Below are 16,770 nucleotides of genomic sequence, written 5' to 3' on the forward strand. Positions count from 1 at the left end.
CCCTGCAATAACCCCTGCTAGCTCCCTCAACACCCTGGGGTGGAGAGCATCTGGACCCGCTGACTTGAACATGTCCAGCCCCTCCAGAAGCTCTCCAACCTGGTCCTCCCCAACCTGAGGTCTGGAGGCGTTCCCCTCGAGTCTGTGTGGCATCACGGCGGGGAAGTCCCAGTCCCTGCACAAGAAAACGGAGGTGACGAATTGGTTAAAGAGTTCCGCTGGGCTGCACTCCTGGCCGTGCGTGCGCGTGCTGCAGCTGTGCTTATGCACACAGCATTTATCAGTGACGTTATCAGCCTCATCAGTCCAAAAAAGCCAATTGCCGATAATGTCAATTTTCCTTTTATAGATGCCAATACAAGATGGACCAATGTACCATTGCACCTCTATTGAAAACCACTGCCCTAAACCACTCACGGGCTACGTTAGGAGCCACTGGGTTTGTCTATATGCATTATCTTAGCAGTACATGGTGTACAAGTCTGGAAAGCAAAATTTGAATGCTCTTTCCTCCCCTTTTTAGTAGTAATGGAAGCAAATGCAACACTTACTGGTTGTTCATAACTTGGTTGGTACCCTAACGGCCTCTTCTTGCAGTCATCACCAGCTTGCCTGCCTGTCTGCCATTTCTGAATAGGAAGCTTTTTCTAACCAAAAATAAAGCTATGTTTCTGTTCCTCAGTTGCCCTATATCAGCATGTTCCTGAGGAGGTGAATGCGAAGATAGATGTTCAGGGTTAATTTGTGGTGTTTTACACAACACACAGAGTCTCGGGGTAGTGCTGATGTCTGGTTTTGATGTGTAAAAGTTTGTTGGGTCTCTGAAGTTTTGGGTGTTTTGCAAGCAAACAGGAAATACAATCATCTGCTGTCTTGTTGATGGTGCTTTTTTTTTTCCATGTGTGCAGATAAGGCAAAGGTTTCCTAGCATCTGGGTTGTAGAGCCATGAGAACTGTTATTTTCAGCATTGTTTTCAACCTCCTGGCTCGGGCTTTTTTTAGATCCGACTCCCCTCGCAATTACTTCCAGGTTGGACAGCCCTTTGCACAGATGCCCAGGAAGTCTAATTTTACCATTTCCCTCTTCTGCCAGTGAGGCTGCCTTTGACGATTGAACCCATTTAGGTTTTTATATGATATAAGGGCTTTCCAGGTACTTAAAATAGATGCACGCTGCTACCCTCTTCCTTCCTGACCTATAAGAGAGGGAGCCTGATCACTTTGCAGTTTAAAGAGCTTTTGTGAGGGTGCAAGATGGGGCATTTTGGGTTCTTGAAACTTGAAAGCTAGGGTGAAGAGTTGGGCTCAACTTCTATAGGAATGCCTGTGGCAGTTTTCTTTTTGAGGGTGTGAGGTCCATAGGCTGGGCCTGTTGTCATTGTTGTGCTTCCCATAGCATGTTCATAATACTGTTTGCTGGTGAATGAACGTCTTGTGATAGGCAAATTTGTAGGCAGCCAGGATCTTTCTCATGGAGGATAATATTGGGCCTTGAACTAGATTCTTTCTTCAGTGACAGTGGAGATCCAGGGAGGAGTTTTTGTGATAGCTGGTGTTGTGAAACAGATATGCTTTTGACCACGCAATCGGAGCTTTTGCTGGTGCAGGGGGCTTCGTTTCTAGATGCAAGTTGTGTAGTGGTGCCTGGAGATTGGAAGTGTGTGTGTGTGTGTGTGTTTGCTTTTGATCACGCGTGAAAGAGAGCTGTTTTGGTCACTGCTACATTTAGGAGTTGCTCTTAGTCACCTCCTGCCAGGCTTTAGCAATGTATTGGAGTCCCTTGGAGTGTTTGCAGTCTGCATCAGAGTGGGCAAAATACAGCTCGTGGGCCAGATCCGGCCTGTAAAGCGACTTTATCTGGCCCTCTGGTCCCCACATTGTGGCTTTGCCATAGGCCCATGCTGTCATTGCCTTGCATTCCCAGCCTCGCCTGCCTGTCCCACACCTGGACGCTATTCCCTGCTGGCCTGCGGCCCCATCCCATCCATCTGGCCGAGTGTGCCCTGGCCATGGGGGTCCTGGGCTGGTCTCTGTGAAGACCCGGGCTGCCCATTCTGTCCAGTGTCCCCAGTGGTGGGAGCACGGTGGACAGGCCCAGGCCAGATAGGATCAATTGCCTGACCCTCACCAGCTCACCAAACCTCCTTAAGTAACTCTGCAGCCCAAATAATTGCCTACCCCGATGTACATAGTACAGGGTCTTGCTAATATGTAAAACTTGACAAGTAAACTGTTGCAATGGGTCTGTTTTCATTCTCCGGCCAAATGAACAGATGAGGAAGAAATTTATAACAATCCCTGGCGTGTTTGCAGCCTGCATCTGAGTGGGCAAAATACAGCTCAGGAGCCGGTTCTGGCCTGCAAAGGAACTTTATCTGACCCTCCACTCCCCGTGTCACAGCTCTGCCCCCCAGCTCCCAACCTCTGGGCACAGCTACACAACTCATGCCCTGCCTGTGGGGGTCCCAGGCCAGCCTCCATGAATAGACGAGGAATGTAAAGACCATGACAGTGTCATAGATGTTTTTGTCCCAATATTGACATTTAAAGCGTTAGCATATCTGATGCCCTCTCAATTTGTCTCTTCTGACAATTCATTAAAACTGAAAAGGGGCATTTCCTTTTAGGCGCAGAACTGCACCTTTGTGTGAATGGTCTCTAGAGTATCTTATTTATACCTTTCACCTTTTTATTACGGCCGTGTAAATACACAACTCGTGGTCCTCATCCTTGTTAAACGGCAGGCTTCAAGCAGCCTGTTTCTGAGCACTTTGGGTTTTTGTACTGCAGAAGCTGTTTTGAGACAGCCCTTCGGGTGTTAATGGCATGAGCTTTCAGGCTTCTCTTCTCTTCTGTTCTGCTGTCATTCTTTTATGGCTCGCCTCTTACTGTGTCAAATTTAAAATACTGCCGCTAATCTGCGGCTAGACAGAAGCGTCCCACAGGTAGCAAACAAACACTTGGATGCATCATCTTGTAGGTCTCTGGGGATTTACTAAAGAAACCAGATCTGTAGCCTCATCACTCTACACTGATAAATAAATACAAGTTGAGAAATTGCCTTGAGATTTGCTTGTAAAACAGTAACGACACTTTCCCAACTTTTTCTGAAATATGTGTTTTGGTTATATCCACAAGTGTCTCTTTGTTGTGAAAGGAATAAGAACTCGTGGTAGAGGTGATATCTTTATTAGACCAACTAGATTTTTGCCAAAAAAGGGCTTTGTTGTGAAGTTGCCTTTGCTATATATATATATCTTTATATTGGTGTTCATGAAGTGATTGATCACAAAGTGATAAAAGCTGTTCAGATATTGCAATGAGGGACAGTATTGGACTCTGAATGCAGTAGAAACTGCGCACAGATGTTATCCTTTGTACACCACGCTCTGTGAATGAAGTGATGCTCTTGCAGGGAGATGTAGGGGAAGCTGAACAGCATCACCTAATGTCTTTGAAAAAGTAGAGTGTTGTCTTAGTAATTGTGCGGGTCTGGCATCCACATGTAACAGCAGCTTGTATAGAGGTTTGGAGCATCTTAAATTTGGTCTTTCCCAGTAGCCATCTGGAACGTGGTCAAATCAAACTTTTGCGGATGGCGTTCTAGAAATTCCCATTTCTGATTCAGCAGTCTTGAGACACTGTCCCCAACGGTTAGGGGGTGTTGTGGGTTTTTTAAGCTCTACATTTTTATAGAAGGTTTTCCTTCTCCTTTGTTCAGCCAGGTCTCTTAATTCACTAGGAAGAAACAGATTTATCTGTGTGTTCAGGGAATCAATGAAGTAAATTACAGCAGTAAGGTGCCGTGCATGCAAGTAAAATCTGCACATGTATTCTCCCTGACATTTCTTGCAGCCAACATCGATTTTTAATTTGTATTCCTTTAAGGCCTTCCTCCACCTCTTCTGCTCCTACTACTTGTATCCTGCTGCAGAAGTTTTTAAGCATTTCTTCTCATAGTATTTCTCCCTCGCATTAGAAAAAATAGAAACTTTTTTTACTTGTAGGAACTTGGGAGCCCAAGTTAAATGTGCTTGGATTAGTTTTCCTGATTGAAAATCAATAGGGACCTACTTAAATCATGGTGAGAGGAAGGCCCGCTTGTGGTTCCCAGAGCTGATTTTGTGGTGGCTCCGCCCTCAGTGCTGATTGGTGGAGAGGCCCAGTGGTGGGAGGAGGGACAAGGGGCAGCCGCCCCACCAATTGGCACCTTTCCCTCCCAGCAGCCAGGACTGCTGGCTTCCACTGGGGAGCCAGGATTTTATTTTTATTAGGGGGGGGGGGGCTGTTGTTGATTTTTGCAGACAATCCCAGATTTCACAGTTTCTGCAGAACTCCAAATTAAGTATGTCTCTAAACATCAATATATAAACTTTTCTGGGGCTTTTATGACTTGCAGAAACGCCGAAGTTAATTTAGGGCGTTAGGAATACTTCATTTTAGCCCTCTGGCAGACTCATGCCCATACTTTAAAACCTTCCCAAGCACTGTACCTGTTGCATTCTTGTTCAGCTGGGACTGCACTTATACACTTGCCATCCATGATGCTGTAGGTCAGGAATTCTCCAGGTCACCTGGTAAGATCCTCTCATGGGCCTGCTTCCAGCATCCCAGTGCCTATCACTGTACTCTTCCCAGTACACTGTATTTTCTCATGTACAACATGCTTCTCTTCCCCCCCAGACTGGGGTGTGTGTTTTAAGTGGAGAAGCTATTTTCTTTGCTGGATAAGAAGCAAGTCTGGATAACCTGCGCATGCCCTGCAGCTGTCAAGTTGGTTGCCATGTGTGCCTGCTCAGCAAACTGAAGGGGAGTTCTGTGTTAATACTCTCACAGCCGTAGCTATTAGCTGAGCACTGTAGCTTGTGCCTGAAGCAGCGAGTGAGCTGCTAGTAGTATCTTGATGAGGCTTGTGATGTGGAGACAATGTTTTATTTACAGGAATTTTATATAAAGAACTATTTACAGAGAAGCAAGAGTCTTGCTCTGTTCTTTGCGAAGGTGTAGGGGCCCAACACGGGCAGCTCCAGAACTTTGAAAAGGGAGGTGCAGGTGGTGCAGTGCATCATCACATGTAACCCAACACACTTTTCTCCAGTTAAAAATAAACAAGAAGCTTTACTGACATGCTAGGGCTCAGCACTGTATTGTTCTGCTTAAGACTGAAGCAAATACGTCAGCAGATTCAAAACCAAGCTAATGGTTTATCAAGCAGTCGTGATCCCCACCTTACTCTATGGAGCCGAGATGTGGACAACATACAGGAGACACCTCAAGTTGCTGGAGAAGTACCATCACCTCTGCCTGCAGAAGATCTTTCAAATCCAGTGGAAAGAGAGGAGTGCATCAAAATTAGCATCCTCTCAGAAGGCAGCACCATGAGCATTGAGGGGATAAACATCTGATATCAACTTCACCGGGCTGACCATATCATCTGGATGTCTGACTCCAGACTCCTGAAACATATTTTATTCTCCCAGCTCAGGTGACACATACATTCCAGAGGAGGGCAGAGAAAGCACTTCAAGGATGTCCTCAAAGCCAACTTGAAAAAATGCAACATCTACATCAGCTCATGGGAGACTATCACCCAGGACTGCCCCAAATGAAAGAAGATGATCTTCCGAGGTCCCTTCCAGCCCTAATGTCTATGAAATCTATGAAGACTCTCCTGCAAGGATCTGAGTATTTTGACACTTTATGGTAACAGGAGATGGAAAAGTGTGAGCAAGTAGAAATAGTGTGTCACAGACTGAGTTTAGAATCCAGAGGCATCCACTCCACGTAGAAAAATGTGTCTTAGTTGTAGCAGTGTCTATCAATCCCGGTTCAGCCTAGTCAGCCAGCTTCAGACCCACAGGTAAAACATTCATGGAAGACAAGCATCCTCAGCTGCAAGGGGTTGCCGATGAAGAAGTGAAAACAAATATGACTTCATTGGAATGAGTTCAAAGCAGTCTGCAGGGCTGTGAAATAGGAGCTTCATTACCAGGAGCAGCTCACAGCAAAATTGCAGAGCAAATGATAGCTTGATTGGTGGAACATCAAGACTATTAAAAAGAAGAGAGGGTTGTTAACACTTGTGGAAAGAGTTTAGAAGGGATCACATACATTATACTTAGGGTTGGCAGATTTGATTTTTATTCTTGTTATCATTTTGATGTTTATTTTTAAGCATTTATTTAAATTTTTATCAATTAAAATTTTCAGGATTGTATGAAATTACAGGTGTGGGGGAGCAGATAATTTGTTAATGGCAAATGTAGGTCTGCTGCCAGCTGAGCAGCAGAGCTGCTATCTGTCCTGGCTTCACTCTCCTGGTGGTTCCTTGTCCACTTTGTCACTTCCTCTTCCTTTGTTCCCTGTCCCCCGGGATTTCTGGGCGTTGCAGTCCAAGTACAGTCAGCACAGTTCTGAAGGACTGCTCCCTCTGTCATCACACGCTCCAGCCATCATTTTTCTTACGTCCCCTTTCCATATATTTTGGTTATTAATGATGGAAATATTTCTTTCTCAGTCTGTGAATGTGCAGTGAAATTGACATTTATCAACGTTTACCAATTAAAAAATCAAATCCTGCCAAGCCTGATTATAATGAACCATGAAGTCAAGTGACTCCCTCAGGACAGCCTGACTAGTAGCACTGCTGCCACTGCCAGGCAATTTGTTTTAAACTTGGGTGAAGCAGGAATCAAAGGAGCGTGCAAGTACATCAGTGTACCCCCCCTGGATCTGCCCCACAGCCCAACCTTGTGCGATATAGAGTAAGTCTCCCTGGGAATAGTGTGTGCAGGAAGTGTGGCATCCCAAGAGACATCCTGCCACACTAGGTAGTTCCTGATGTCACCCTTCCTGGTTATTTTTCCAGGATGACTCTACCTGGTGTCACCTGTGCCTCTGGAAAAATCTTTTTTCCTGCATTCTTCCTTCCAAAAACAAGGTGTGTATTTTATTTGAGGGCATGTTGTATGCAAGAAATTACAGGGTATTTAGTTTTGCAGACTATCATAGACATTGGAGCCCAGTGGTAGTCAGTGGGCTGTATGTAGCTGGCCTGCTCATCTTACTGTTTAGCTGTGGCTCCCAAACTCTGATAGATTGCACGCCACCAATTTAAAGCAGTACCACCTTAAGAATCACCAGCAAATTTTTCAGTTCAACCTTAAGTACCACCTGTAAATTTTTGTCATATAAAGTTAATTATAATAAACCTGTTAATACATGTCACTAACAGGTTGTCTGTGTACCACTGTTGATATGAGTACAACAGATTGGGAATTGCTGCATGATTAGTTCAATAAAAAAATAGCTCTTCATCCACATTAGCTTTGAAACTAGCTGAAGTTTTATCTATACACAGTTTTCAATGTGATTCTGTTAGAACCAGCTTGGAACATATTTTATACCTATCTGGTTTTGCACATTTTTGGTACAGCAAAGCTTTGGTAGTTGGATTTACTAGATGGATGCACTTGGACTTTTGTGACATGAATCTGGCAGACCGAAAGATCAGGAGCCTTAGAACAGCAAAGATATCTGCTTCAGGGGAAGTAGCCCCTGAGAGACTTGAATCTCCTTGAGAATCACTAGTAATCAATTCATGCCTGGTGAGTTTGAATATGAGCTTCTGTGGGAGGCATATTCAGCTGTGTGCTTGCCCACTTTCAGCCACATACCCTCCTAAAGGGGCGACGGCCTTTGGTCTTGAGCAGTCCTCCAGTGAAGCTGTTGAACTGCAGTGGAACTGAGAAATGCATTCAGTTTATACGGCAAGCGCCACTTTGGGTGTTGAGAGACAGATTTTCTGGACACGTGAAAAAGGATGGGAGACTTCCATTTAACATTAAATGAAGGATCTTTGGGAGTAACTGTGCAACGAGGAGCTTTGCTTAAAGCCACAGATTCCAGGGAATTCAGAACAAATGGTGAAGATATCCTTATGTTGTGTCTAGCTAGTGTGGCTAATCATGGCTCATGATTCCACCCACTGTCCCCATCGAAAGCTAGGCACAAATCATTTCAGCGTTAATTCCTGATATCCTGGTATTTTTGGGTTTCTGTCTTTATCTAGGTGTGAATGTCTTTCCTTCTGGTATTTAAAGAAAAGGGGAAGAGAGGCTGAATAAAATCCAGTGCCTTCTGAACAACTTGACAAAAGGTTTTTCAGGGGTGCTTTTAACAAGCTGAGATTTCTAAAATCTCTCATTAGCTTCTTGTTGGTCTTGAGCCCCCAAAGATTCTTCACTTGCTGCATGTTTGCTGCCTGGTGGACTTAAAATGCCTCATGAAAATGTTGCTGAAAATATCAACACAATTAATATTTAGGTTTACAGATTCTGGAGCTGTGCCATGTCTTCATCCTTGTAGATGTAAGGCAATTAGAGGAGTATTTGCAGTATCCAGTATAGACCATGCTAGCAATACAAAAAAACTTCCATTTTTTCAAACCTATAGAGGACTGTTTTCTAACCCAGCCTGGCATATAGCCTAGACACTTCTATGCTATGCTTTCACTCTGGTGTTAAAGGGGGATCAGTCCCAGAACTAAAAAGGAATAGCAGCCCAAGTACTAGTGATCATGACTTGAATTATCTTTGTCAATGTACAAACAATAGTCTAATGTCCAAGCCAAAATTATAATTTCTTACAGTGTAAAAATAATGTAATATGAAATTATGCATGCACACTTGCTGCTCTAGGAGGACCAGTTTCATAAACCTGGAACAATTATGAGCTAAAGGACTTGGGAGAGAATTAAAGAGAAAATGTTGAATGCTTGGGAATTATTGAAAAACACTTGGCTGGATTCCTAATAAGCTATATCGGGAGAAAAGACTACTTGTTTGGTTTTTTTGTTTTTGATTTTTTTTTTAAGCACACGCACAGAGCCTGGCTTTGATAGGACATTGAAAGCAGTTCTAAAGATGCAATAAATGGAAGGAAGGAGATGATGGCTATAAAACACTACCTAGGAGTTACAGAAAATCGTTAAGATGAAATCTACAGCTTGTAGAGTTATGGGCAACAAGGAGATGTTGCAAGTGTATTTAGGAATAAAAGGCATCCTAATTACTAAATGGATATGGTAGAGCTGAGACTAAAAATGTAGAAAAGATGTAAGTACCAAATATTTGCTTCATAGATGGAAAAATGAGGTGATATGTTAATATCATGATGCACTTTCCACCCCAGCGGTCATTTAGGAGTAAACGGCAGCTACTGAAGTTAACCATCCAGAAAGCTTGCACCCAAGAGTTTTAAAAGAGCTGGGTGAGAAACTCTTTTGACCATGATGTGGATTTCCAGTGTCTTGGATCACTAGAGAAGTTCCAAAAGACTGATATTTATTAAGGGAAATAGAGTCCATCTGGGTAAAAGACATGGATCCTGAGCAGCACGGTACAGCTGAAGATGGTGGGACTCTAATAGTGAATGACAGGATGCTAATTCATGCCAGCCCCCAAGGGTTTTTATAGGAAACAGGTTTTTTTCAAATCAACTTGTTACGTTTCTTGAGATTGCAAGTATGATTGGCAAAGACAATAGTATTCTTGTAAAGTAAACTTTCATAAGACAATGGGCTACTTTGGTTTTTTTTTTTAAGGAACAGGAATCATACATAATCTGTGCCGTATTGACTTGGGTCAAAAACTGGCTAACTGATGCGTCTCAAAATATAAAGTCATGCCTCTGAGAATGAAGAGCCTAGACTGTGATTCCAGAGTGGTGTTTATTAATTGGAGAGGGTTTAGGGAAGAGCCACAAGAAACGAGGTATGTTTCCTGTCTTTTTAGAGTGAGAGAATCGAGGAGCGTGATCTGTGTAGTTTAACAGAGCCGGTCAAGGAGCGACTTGATCAGTCTGTGCGCACCTATAAGGCTCTTTATTCTGTTTTACAAAGGTATAACCAGATCCAGTTCCTGGCAGTTGAAGCTGGATTAGAAGTATGGCATACACAAAGGTAATTAACCACTAGAACAGATCACCGAGGGCCCTGGTGGATATCCCTGGCCAGTCTTTAAATCAAAATTGGACATGTCTTTCTGAAAAATCCTTTCTAGTTCAAATGGGAACTTAATAGGTGAAGTCCTGTGACCTCTGCTAGAGTGTGTCAGACTGAATGATCACAATGATCTCTTCAGATGTGCTCACCACAGAGATGCAGGCAGAAGTACCACTGGTTCAAGCATCTCTTTTCCAAACCAGTGTGTAGTTTGATTCAATATTGTTTAATCGTCCCAAAGAGCAGCAGTTTGGCAATATTGTAACAGCCTGACTTCTATTTGTATAATGTACTCCTAGTATGTCTGCAATGCTAAAAGCTACCAGGAGAGTAGGATTAAAAAAATTATTTTAAGTGCGTCCTGTCTGAGATCTCCAATATTAAGACTTTGTGGAGAGAGTGCTTGTAACTGAAAAGATAAATCTGATGGGCCCTGCCAGATACCCACATGTGTGTGTCGGTCGTGAAGGCCAAGTTCTTTCAGGCACCTGCAGCAGGCGGAGATCTTGTGTAACTGCAAAGCTGAAATACATTGTTACAAAAGAGCACTAATTGCATAATAGTGTGTCACATGATGTTCCATAGGCTAGTCGCAGAGATGTCTGCCTAACAGTCTGTGATGCTAACTTTTTTGTTACTACCATATTGTCTTGTGAACTCTTCCCCCCAAAAAATCACCTGCTGGAAACTGTAGTGCACATTATATGTGATAATTATGGTAAGAGCAGTTAAATCAGCATGTGACTTGCAGGGAGCAGACAAACCATCAGGCTCCCTAGCTGCTACTTGGTTACTTTCTACAAGGAAAGATCTTTTTGCAATTCTTTCTGCTTTGCAAAAAACAAACTGCGAATGTTATTTTAGGATGCATTATTCAAGAAAATATGGTAATATAATGGCAAATGCCTCTGCTTTTTGGCAGCTCATTGGAGTGTAGGCATTCAGCTTGCAGATCTTTTATTTAGGTGCTTTAATATGGGTGTAGAAACCTAGGTTGAGGCAGTCAGGTTTGGAAACTTGTGGCTTATGGTGCAAAATAGACCATTCTAACACCCAATGCAGAGTGTGTATGAAAAGGAAGGAGGCTGAAGATAGGACAAAGGAGAGCTATCAGACAAGCTTTTGGGCATCAAGTGTTTCAAAACAAGGAAGGCCTTCAGCCTTGGGCAAGTTTAAAACCTGGCCTGCCTGCACCATCCATGTCATCTGCAATAGCTGGCATTAATTATATTCTGGTTCTTGCAATCTTTAGCAATCAAATTGGTTTTTATTTTGCCCAGGTTTGCTACTGTCATCTGAGCTTGGACTCCCTAATTGTCCTTTTGCTAATTTTATGCCCGTTTTCACTGTTCCAGTCTCCTGGAAACTCTCTGTAATTCCGAGATTTATTAAACATGAGCGGGCCAGACATCTCAAGCCAGCCCTTGGATTCTTGAGTTCAGGTTATCCTGGCCTGCTACTTTCAAAAAGTTTGTCTTTAGAGGAGGCTGGTTAACATCCTCTTCAGTTGCAAATCGTCTGGGAAGTACTTGCTGCATTCTCATGTCATTTGAGTTAATCCATCCTGTTTCACTCAATATATAGTTCTCTTAGATATTTGGAAAAATTCTGCCTATTCATTATTAATGGTTTTACCATCTCCATCTAATAATGGATCTCTACCAATGCTTGGGATGTGTTTGGCTCCTGATAAGCTTACAAACTTCCTCACTATTATTCCTGCCAGCTGCAATTTTACTTTTTTCTGTAGCGTTCCCTATCAGTAGTCTGCACTTTATCACTTGCGATTTGCATTGCTGCTATGCAGTTCTCCTCTTTTCTCTTTGTTGTAAATTTATAACTGGCCCTTTAACACTGTGGTTAAAACATTGTGTGCGTTTGCTCGGTGTTCCCTGTGGATTAAGGAAACCTCACCTTTGGGCCCTCTAATAAGCTTCTGTTTTAAAACACCTACTTTTTGTCCTCTTAATTGTTCCTTCCAGTTGATTGTACTCAGAATTTTCCTCCGCTTCGGGAAATGAGCCCTCTCAAAACCCCACGTGTATGTCTTGTTGGTTTGGATGGTTGTCTGTTTGACTGTAAAGATTAGAATTAAGTTGTGGTCACTGCCTCCCTAGGCAGAGAACTGCCATCTTCACATCCAGTGCTTTGAATGGTCTTGGTGCCAAAACGAGGTCCTAAAGAGCGTTAGCTTTCGAGTGCAACATTGATGATCTTCTGTACATTTGTAGAAAATATAATCTCGTCTTGGCTGCACAAAGCTCCCAGCTTAGGTTTTTCCAAAGTAAAGTCCCCAAAAGAGCGCAGTTCTCCTTCCCAAACCTCAGTGAAGTGCCTAAGCTGTTATCTCATCCTGTGCTCTGGATTGACTTGATGGTCTGCAGATGACCCCAGTGGTAACTCCAGGGTTGGTGAGTTTAGCACACTGAGCCACATACGTGGCAGGTCCTGCATTTCAGTTGTCAGGCCCCCTTGCACAGAGAAAGGTGCCTCTAGTGCCATGTCTCACCAGCTCTTCCTTTTGCCTCCTTTGTTGGCATGCTATCCCAGTGACTTTAACATTTCAGCCATGTGAATCATCCCACCAGGTTTCAGCATTGCCAGTTTTGTCATTATTTTTCTCATCAGTGAGAACATCTGATTGGTTTTTTTGGCTCGTTATTCAGATTCCTCAAATCAGGTGATAAGTAATTGGAAAAATCTTCTTGTTCTGTCATGTCAGTTCAGTTTGCTTGGGACGCTTGAGTTTAAGTTGGGGCTGCATTTAGTGTCTTAGCAATGCTGGGGGGGCGGGTGCTAGGTGGGTGCTTCCTGGCTGCTCCAGGTGAGAAGATCAGTGCCTCGCCCATGAGATGCAGGCTGTTCCTTTTGCATAGCCCTCTTCCCCTTGTAATGTGGTTCAGTACAATTTTTTTGCAATTCCTTAGTCTAATAAAAGGTCTCATCTCTGAACTAAGAGTTCTAGAGTTTTGCATTTCTTTTTGTCTTGGACCAGCACGGTTACCAAACACATCCCTGAAGCATAAAACTAGAGACTTCATCTCTATCCTGGTCATACAGCTCTTTACTTCTGGGATTATTCTCCCTTCTTTCTGGGGCCAGAAACAACTCCAAGAGCATGGGACTTTTCTTCAGCTTCCTCTCAAGATCCCTAAAAACTGCTGTCATCTGATGCCAGATGACTGGCTTCAGTGTGGTGTTGGGAGATTTGCCGGGTGACTTTAACTGCCCAGACTTGCCGTTACATGCAGTTTTTCCTCTGGTGGCACTGCTCTATCCTGCTGTCTCTTTGTTCCTTGCTGAATTATCTGTCTGGTCCCCTTAATGTGGAGTCACCCATGACAGATATCTGCCATAAAACGAAGGGCCTTCTTTGGTGTCTGCTTACCACACTGTGAGGATGTGCATTGGGTATGTCTTCCATTCTGCTAGATGGATACCTGTATTGACATGCTAAGCATCTGTGCTAAGCACCAGTTCTGTATTCCAGCAGAGCTACAGGGCTCCTTCCCTTCTTTTCCCTCTGTCCCGTCTCTGTCTTCTGATTTCCCATCTCACTGCTAAGCCTTTTCTTCTGGGGAGGCGGTGGTGGCCGGGGGTGTGCTGGTGTGTTCCTGAGCTGGATTTCCCAGGAAGCTACCTTTGTTTGTTGCCTGGGGTTAAAACTTGCACTTTGTGGAATAAAAATCTCCCTGTTTCAGTGGAAAGGAAAACAAGGTCATCGTGGCCTGGTCCCAGCAGTCAGCACCCACGGGTAATGAGAAATCTCTGGTGTACAATCACACCTAAACAGAAGGAACCAGCTTCCCTATGCTCCTTGGGATGAGAAACAAGGATAACATAGGAGAAGCTATGGTTTAATAAAATATAGGAACTGGTTCAGTTGTTAATTTGTTTTCCTTTGTCCTTCTTCCCCTCCTTGTTTGTTGCTCTCATTTGAATCTTGCCTTAAATGAAACTTAGATAAGTGTTTCTCATCCTTTTTGGGCTCGAGGCACCCTTCCATAACTGCTGTGAATTGAATGGCATGCCGTTGCAAAAACAAATTTATGTATTACAGTGTTTGCTTCTGTGCATAGGGACCAGGCATTGGGAGTTGGGGGCCCATCCAGGCAGCGGCAAACCTGAGCTCAAGCTTATCTGCTTATTTCCTCGCACCTTGCAGCACCCTTCAAAGATCCAGGTGCCCCAACATCCTGGTTGACAATAACTGGTTAAGAGCCGTCTCCTCTTCTGTGTTCGTATATGGGGCCAGCACAGTGTGGCCTAGATTATGATTGGAGTCTGAATCATGTTGCCACAGCACAAGCCAAGTAACTTTTATTCTCTTGCTTTAACGTGTCTCATACGTGCAGTTTGGTGAGATGAGATTCAGGATGGTATAAATGACAATTCCTCAACAGGTCTGCATCTTCTGCCATGTCCCATCTGTAGGCCGTACTGCCTCTTACTCTTAGTTAGTCTGAAACAGGCTGGCTTGTGAGTCTGAGCTTGAAACAATGTTCATGACGGATGGGAATCCAGACCCTGCTTTTGTCACCGTGGCCCTCAATTCCAAGAAACTGTTATCCTCAAAAGGCACCCACTTGTTTGCAGCAGGCTGTGAGGCTTCTGGGAGATGTAGTCTGTCTGAAAATGTTGGCTGGAAGGAAATAAGATAAATAACCCTTGCCATTCCAGCTCCCGTATAGCAGTGCATCAGAGATAGGAAATATGTGCAGAAGGCAGTTATTAAGCTTTTTTCAAATACTGCTTTTTCTCCTCAACATTTCCCCACCATGTAAGTTATTAAAATTAGACTGATAGTATTGTAGACCTACGGGTAATGCATGAGAAGGAAATGTTTCCATAGCTAATCTATTTTCTTTTCTCTCTACCATAAAATGTCTTAATTTACCTGGCAACTATTTGGGTACATTTTGTAATTAGCTGCATGTAAAAATTGAGGAAATGTGTTGTAGGGGCTGACTGGTTTTCTGAAGCGGCGGACTGGCTACTCCTAGCATTGTATCTGGAAGGTGAAATTGTGGGTTCTTGGACAAACTGGGAATTTCATGTTGGGAAAAGCGCACTTTGTTTAACTGCTGATTTTAAATATTTAACTCATTTCAGTACTACTCCTAGTGCTCTTCTCCCAGTTGACCTTGTGCTGACTTGCCTTTTTTAGGTTCACGCATGGGAGATCTCAGATCAGTTGCTACAGATCCGTCAGGATGTGGAATCGTGCTACTTTGCAGCACAGACCATGAAGATGAAGATCCAGACTTCATTTTACGAACTCCCCACAGACTCACATGCTTCATTACGGGACTCTTTGCTGTCCCACATACAGAACTTGAAAGACCTATCACCCGTCATTGTAACTCAGGTAAGACCTTCATTGCTTATCCTGATAGGGAGGGAAAGGAGAACCTTGCACGACAGCTGTAAGTAGAGGGAATGCATGCCAGCTTTTAGTCATTCAGCTAAATAATTCAGCCTGCACTAGGCGTTCATTGTAAATGTGTTGTAAGGTTTCATCACTGCCCTTGTAAAACCATTCCTGCTAATTAAGGTCTGCTTTTCATAGGGGAAACCTATGCATCATATTTATCATAGCCAGGGAAAGCCTTTTTGCTCTTGGTTTGAGAATGGCAGCGTTCTTGCTTCCTTTACTGTTGAATGGGAGCAGTTTAAATAAGGAAATCCATTCCTGGTATTCCCCATCCCAGCAGTCTATAAACACGAGCTCATTTGTTCTTGTCTGTAGGTCAGCTTGTCAGCATGTCAGTAGGTTAATAAATTGACTCTCTTTACTCTTGTCTGTATTGCTTTGAGAAGGTAGGAAGAGGAGCAGCGAGCCACAGATTTGTGTTTTTTCTCTGTGCAGCTATGAAAACAAAATGCTAAATTTCCCTTCAGTGTTCCCCAGCTGACTGGGAGGACCTCTGCAGTGAGGTGCTACTGCATCTGCAGGGATGTCTTGAACTTCTGTCTTCTGCATGACATCTGCAGAGGGCTTGCCACTGCAACACTGGGTAGCCCAAATCAGCCTCTCTGTTCCGGTTGTAGCTCAGTCTGAAGCCGTTTCTAGCACAGAAGTTGATGAGCATTCTGCAGCTGGCTTCTGTAGGAGCAGGGTAGTGCCTAAAGTTGTTCATAGCTGAGGAACCATGGGCCACATCCCTATCAAACTAAACATAACCTGGCAGCATTTAAAGAGAAGGCGCCTTAAGTTTCTAGGGCAGGGTGCGTCTCTAGGCTGGCCAACTTGAGAGGGCTTGCTTGTTGTAGAGGAGATGCAAGCTTGTCAGTGAGTGAGAGGGCTGGGAAGGTAAGATGGGTGTTGGTTCAGCTCTGACTCTTTAGCCTGGTAGAGGTGAGTCACTTTGCCTGGGGATAAATGATCTGCCTAGCACTTGGATTACAGGAGATAGCTGTGCCACAAGAGTTTCTGCCAGGCAAATGCCCTAGTTCAATGGAGGAGAGAGAGGCTTCCATACTGTTGTCACAGGAGATTTCTTAGCCAGGGATGAGAAGCTGTGCTTGGCAGCACAGCTCCCTCATCCTTCCAAAGGGGCTGCTCATATAGGAGGTAAATAGTGTATTGCAAACAGGACCTGAGTGGTCTGGATGTACTTCACTGAGGGCTCAGGGCTTTTTATCATTTTCTTCCAATGTTATTGAGTAGAAGCTGAAAGTCTCCCTTCCACCCCGCTGCCTCCCACCTGCTTTTCAGCATGAGAATTTGACCTCTTCTTTCAAACAGTAATCTTTAGTTGTGTTTT

At 43.8% G+C, this 16,770-nt stretch overlaps 1 protein-coding gene across 2 annotated transcripts in view; it reads left to right on the forward strand.

Moving 5' to 3' along the window:
• The window catches only part of TNPO3 (transportin 3), a 72,546-nt gene that overhangs the window by 12,550 nt on the left and 43,226 nt on the right, over positions 1–16,770 (forward strand). For both annotated transcript variants that reach the window (XM_019543828.1, XM_019543829.1), the window contains exon 2: positions 15,171–15,371. In XM_019543828.1, coding sequence (XP_019399373.1) covers positions 15,171–15,371 — 201 coding nt within the window. The remainder of the gene's footprint in view (positions 1–15,170; positions 15,372–16,770) is intronic.

The sequence above is a fragment of the Crocodylus porosus genome, unplaced genomic scaffold, assembly GCF_001723895.1.
Source record: "Crocodylus porosus isolate Cpor-Errol unplaced genomic scaffold, CroPor_comp1, whole genome shotgun sequence".
NCBI lineage: Eukaryota > Metazoa > Chordata > Crocodylia > Crocodylidae > Crocodylus > Crocodylus porosus.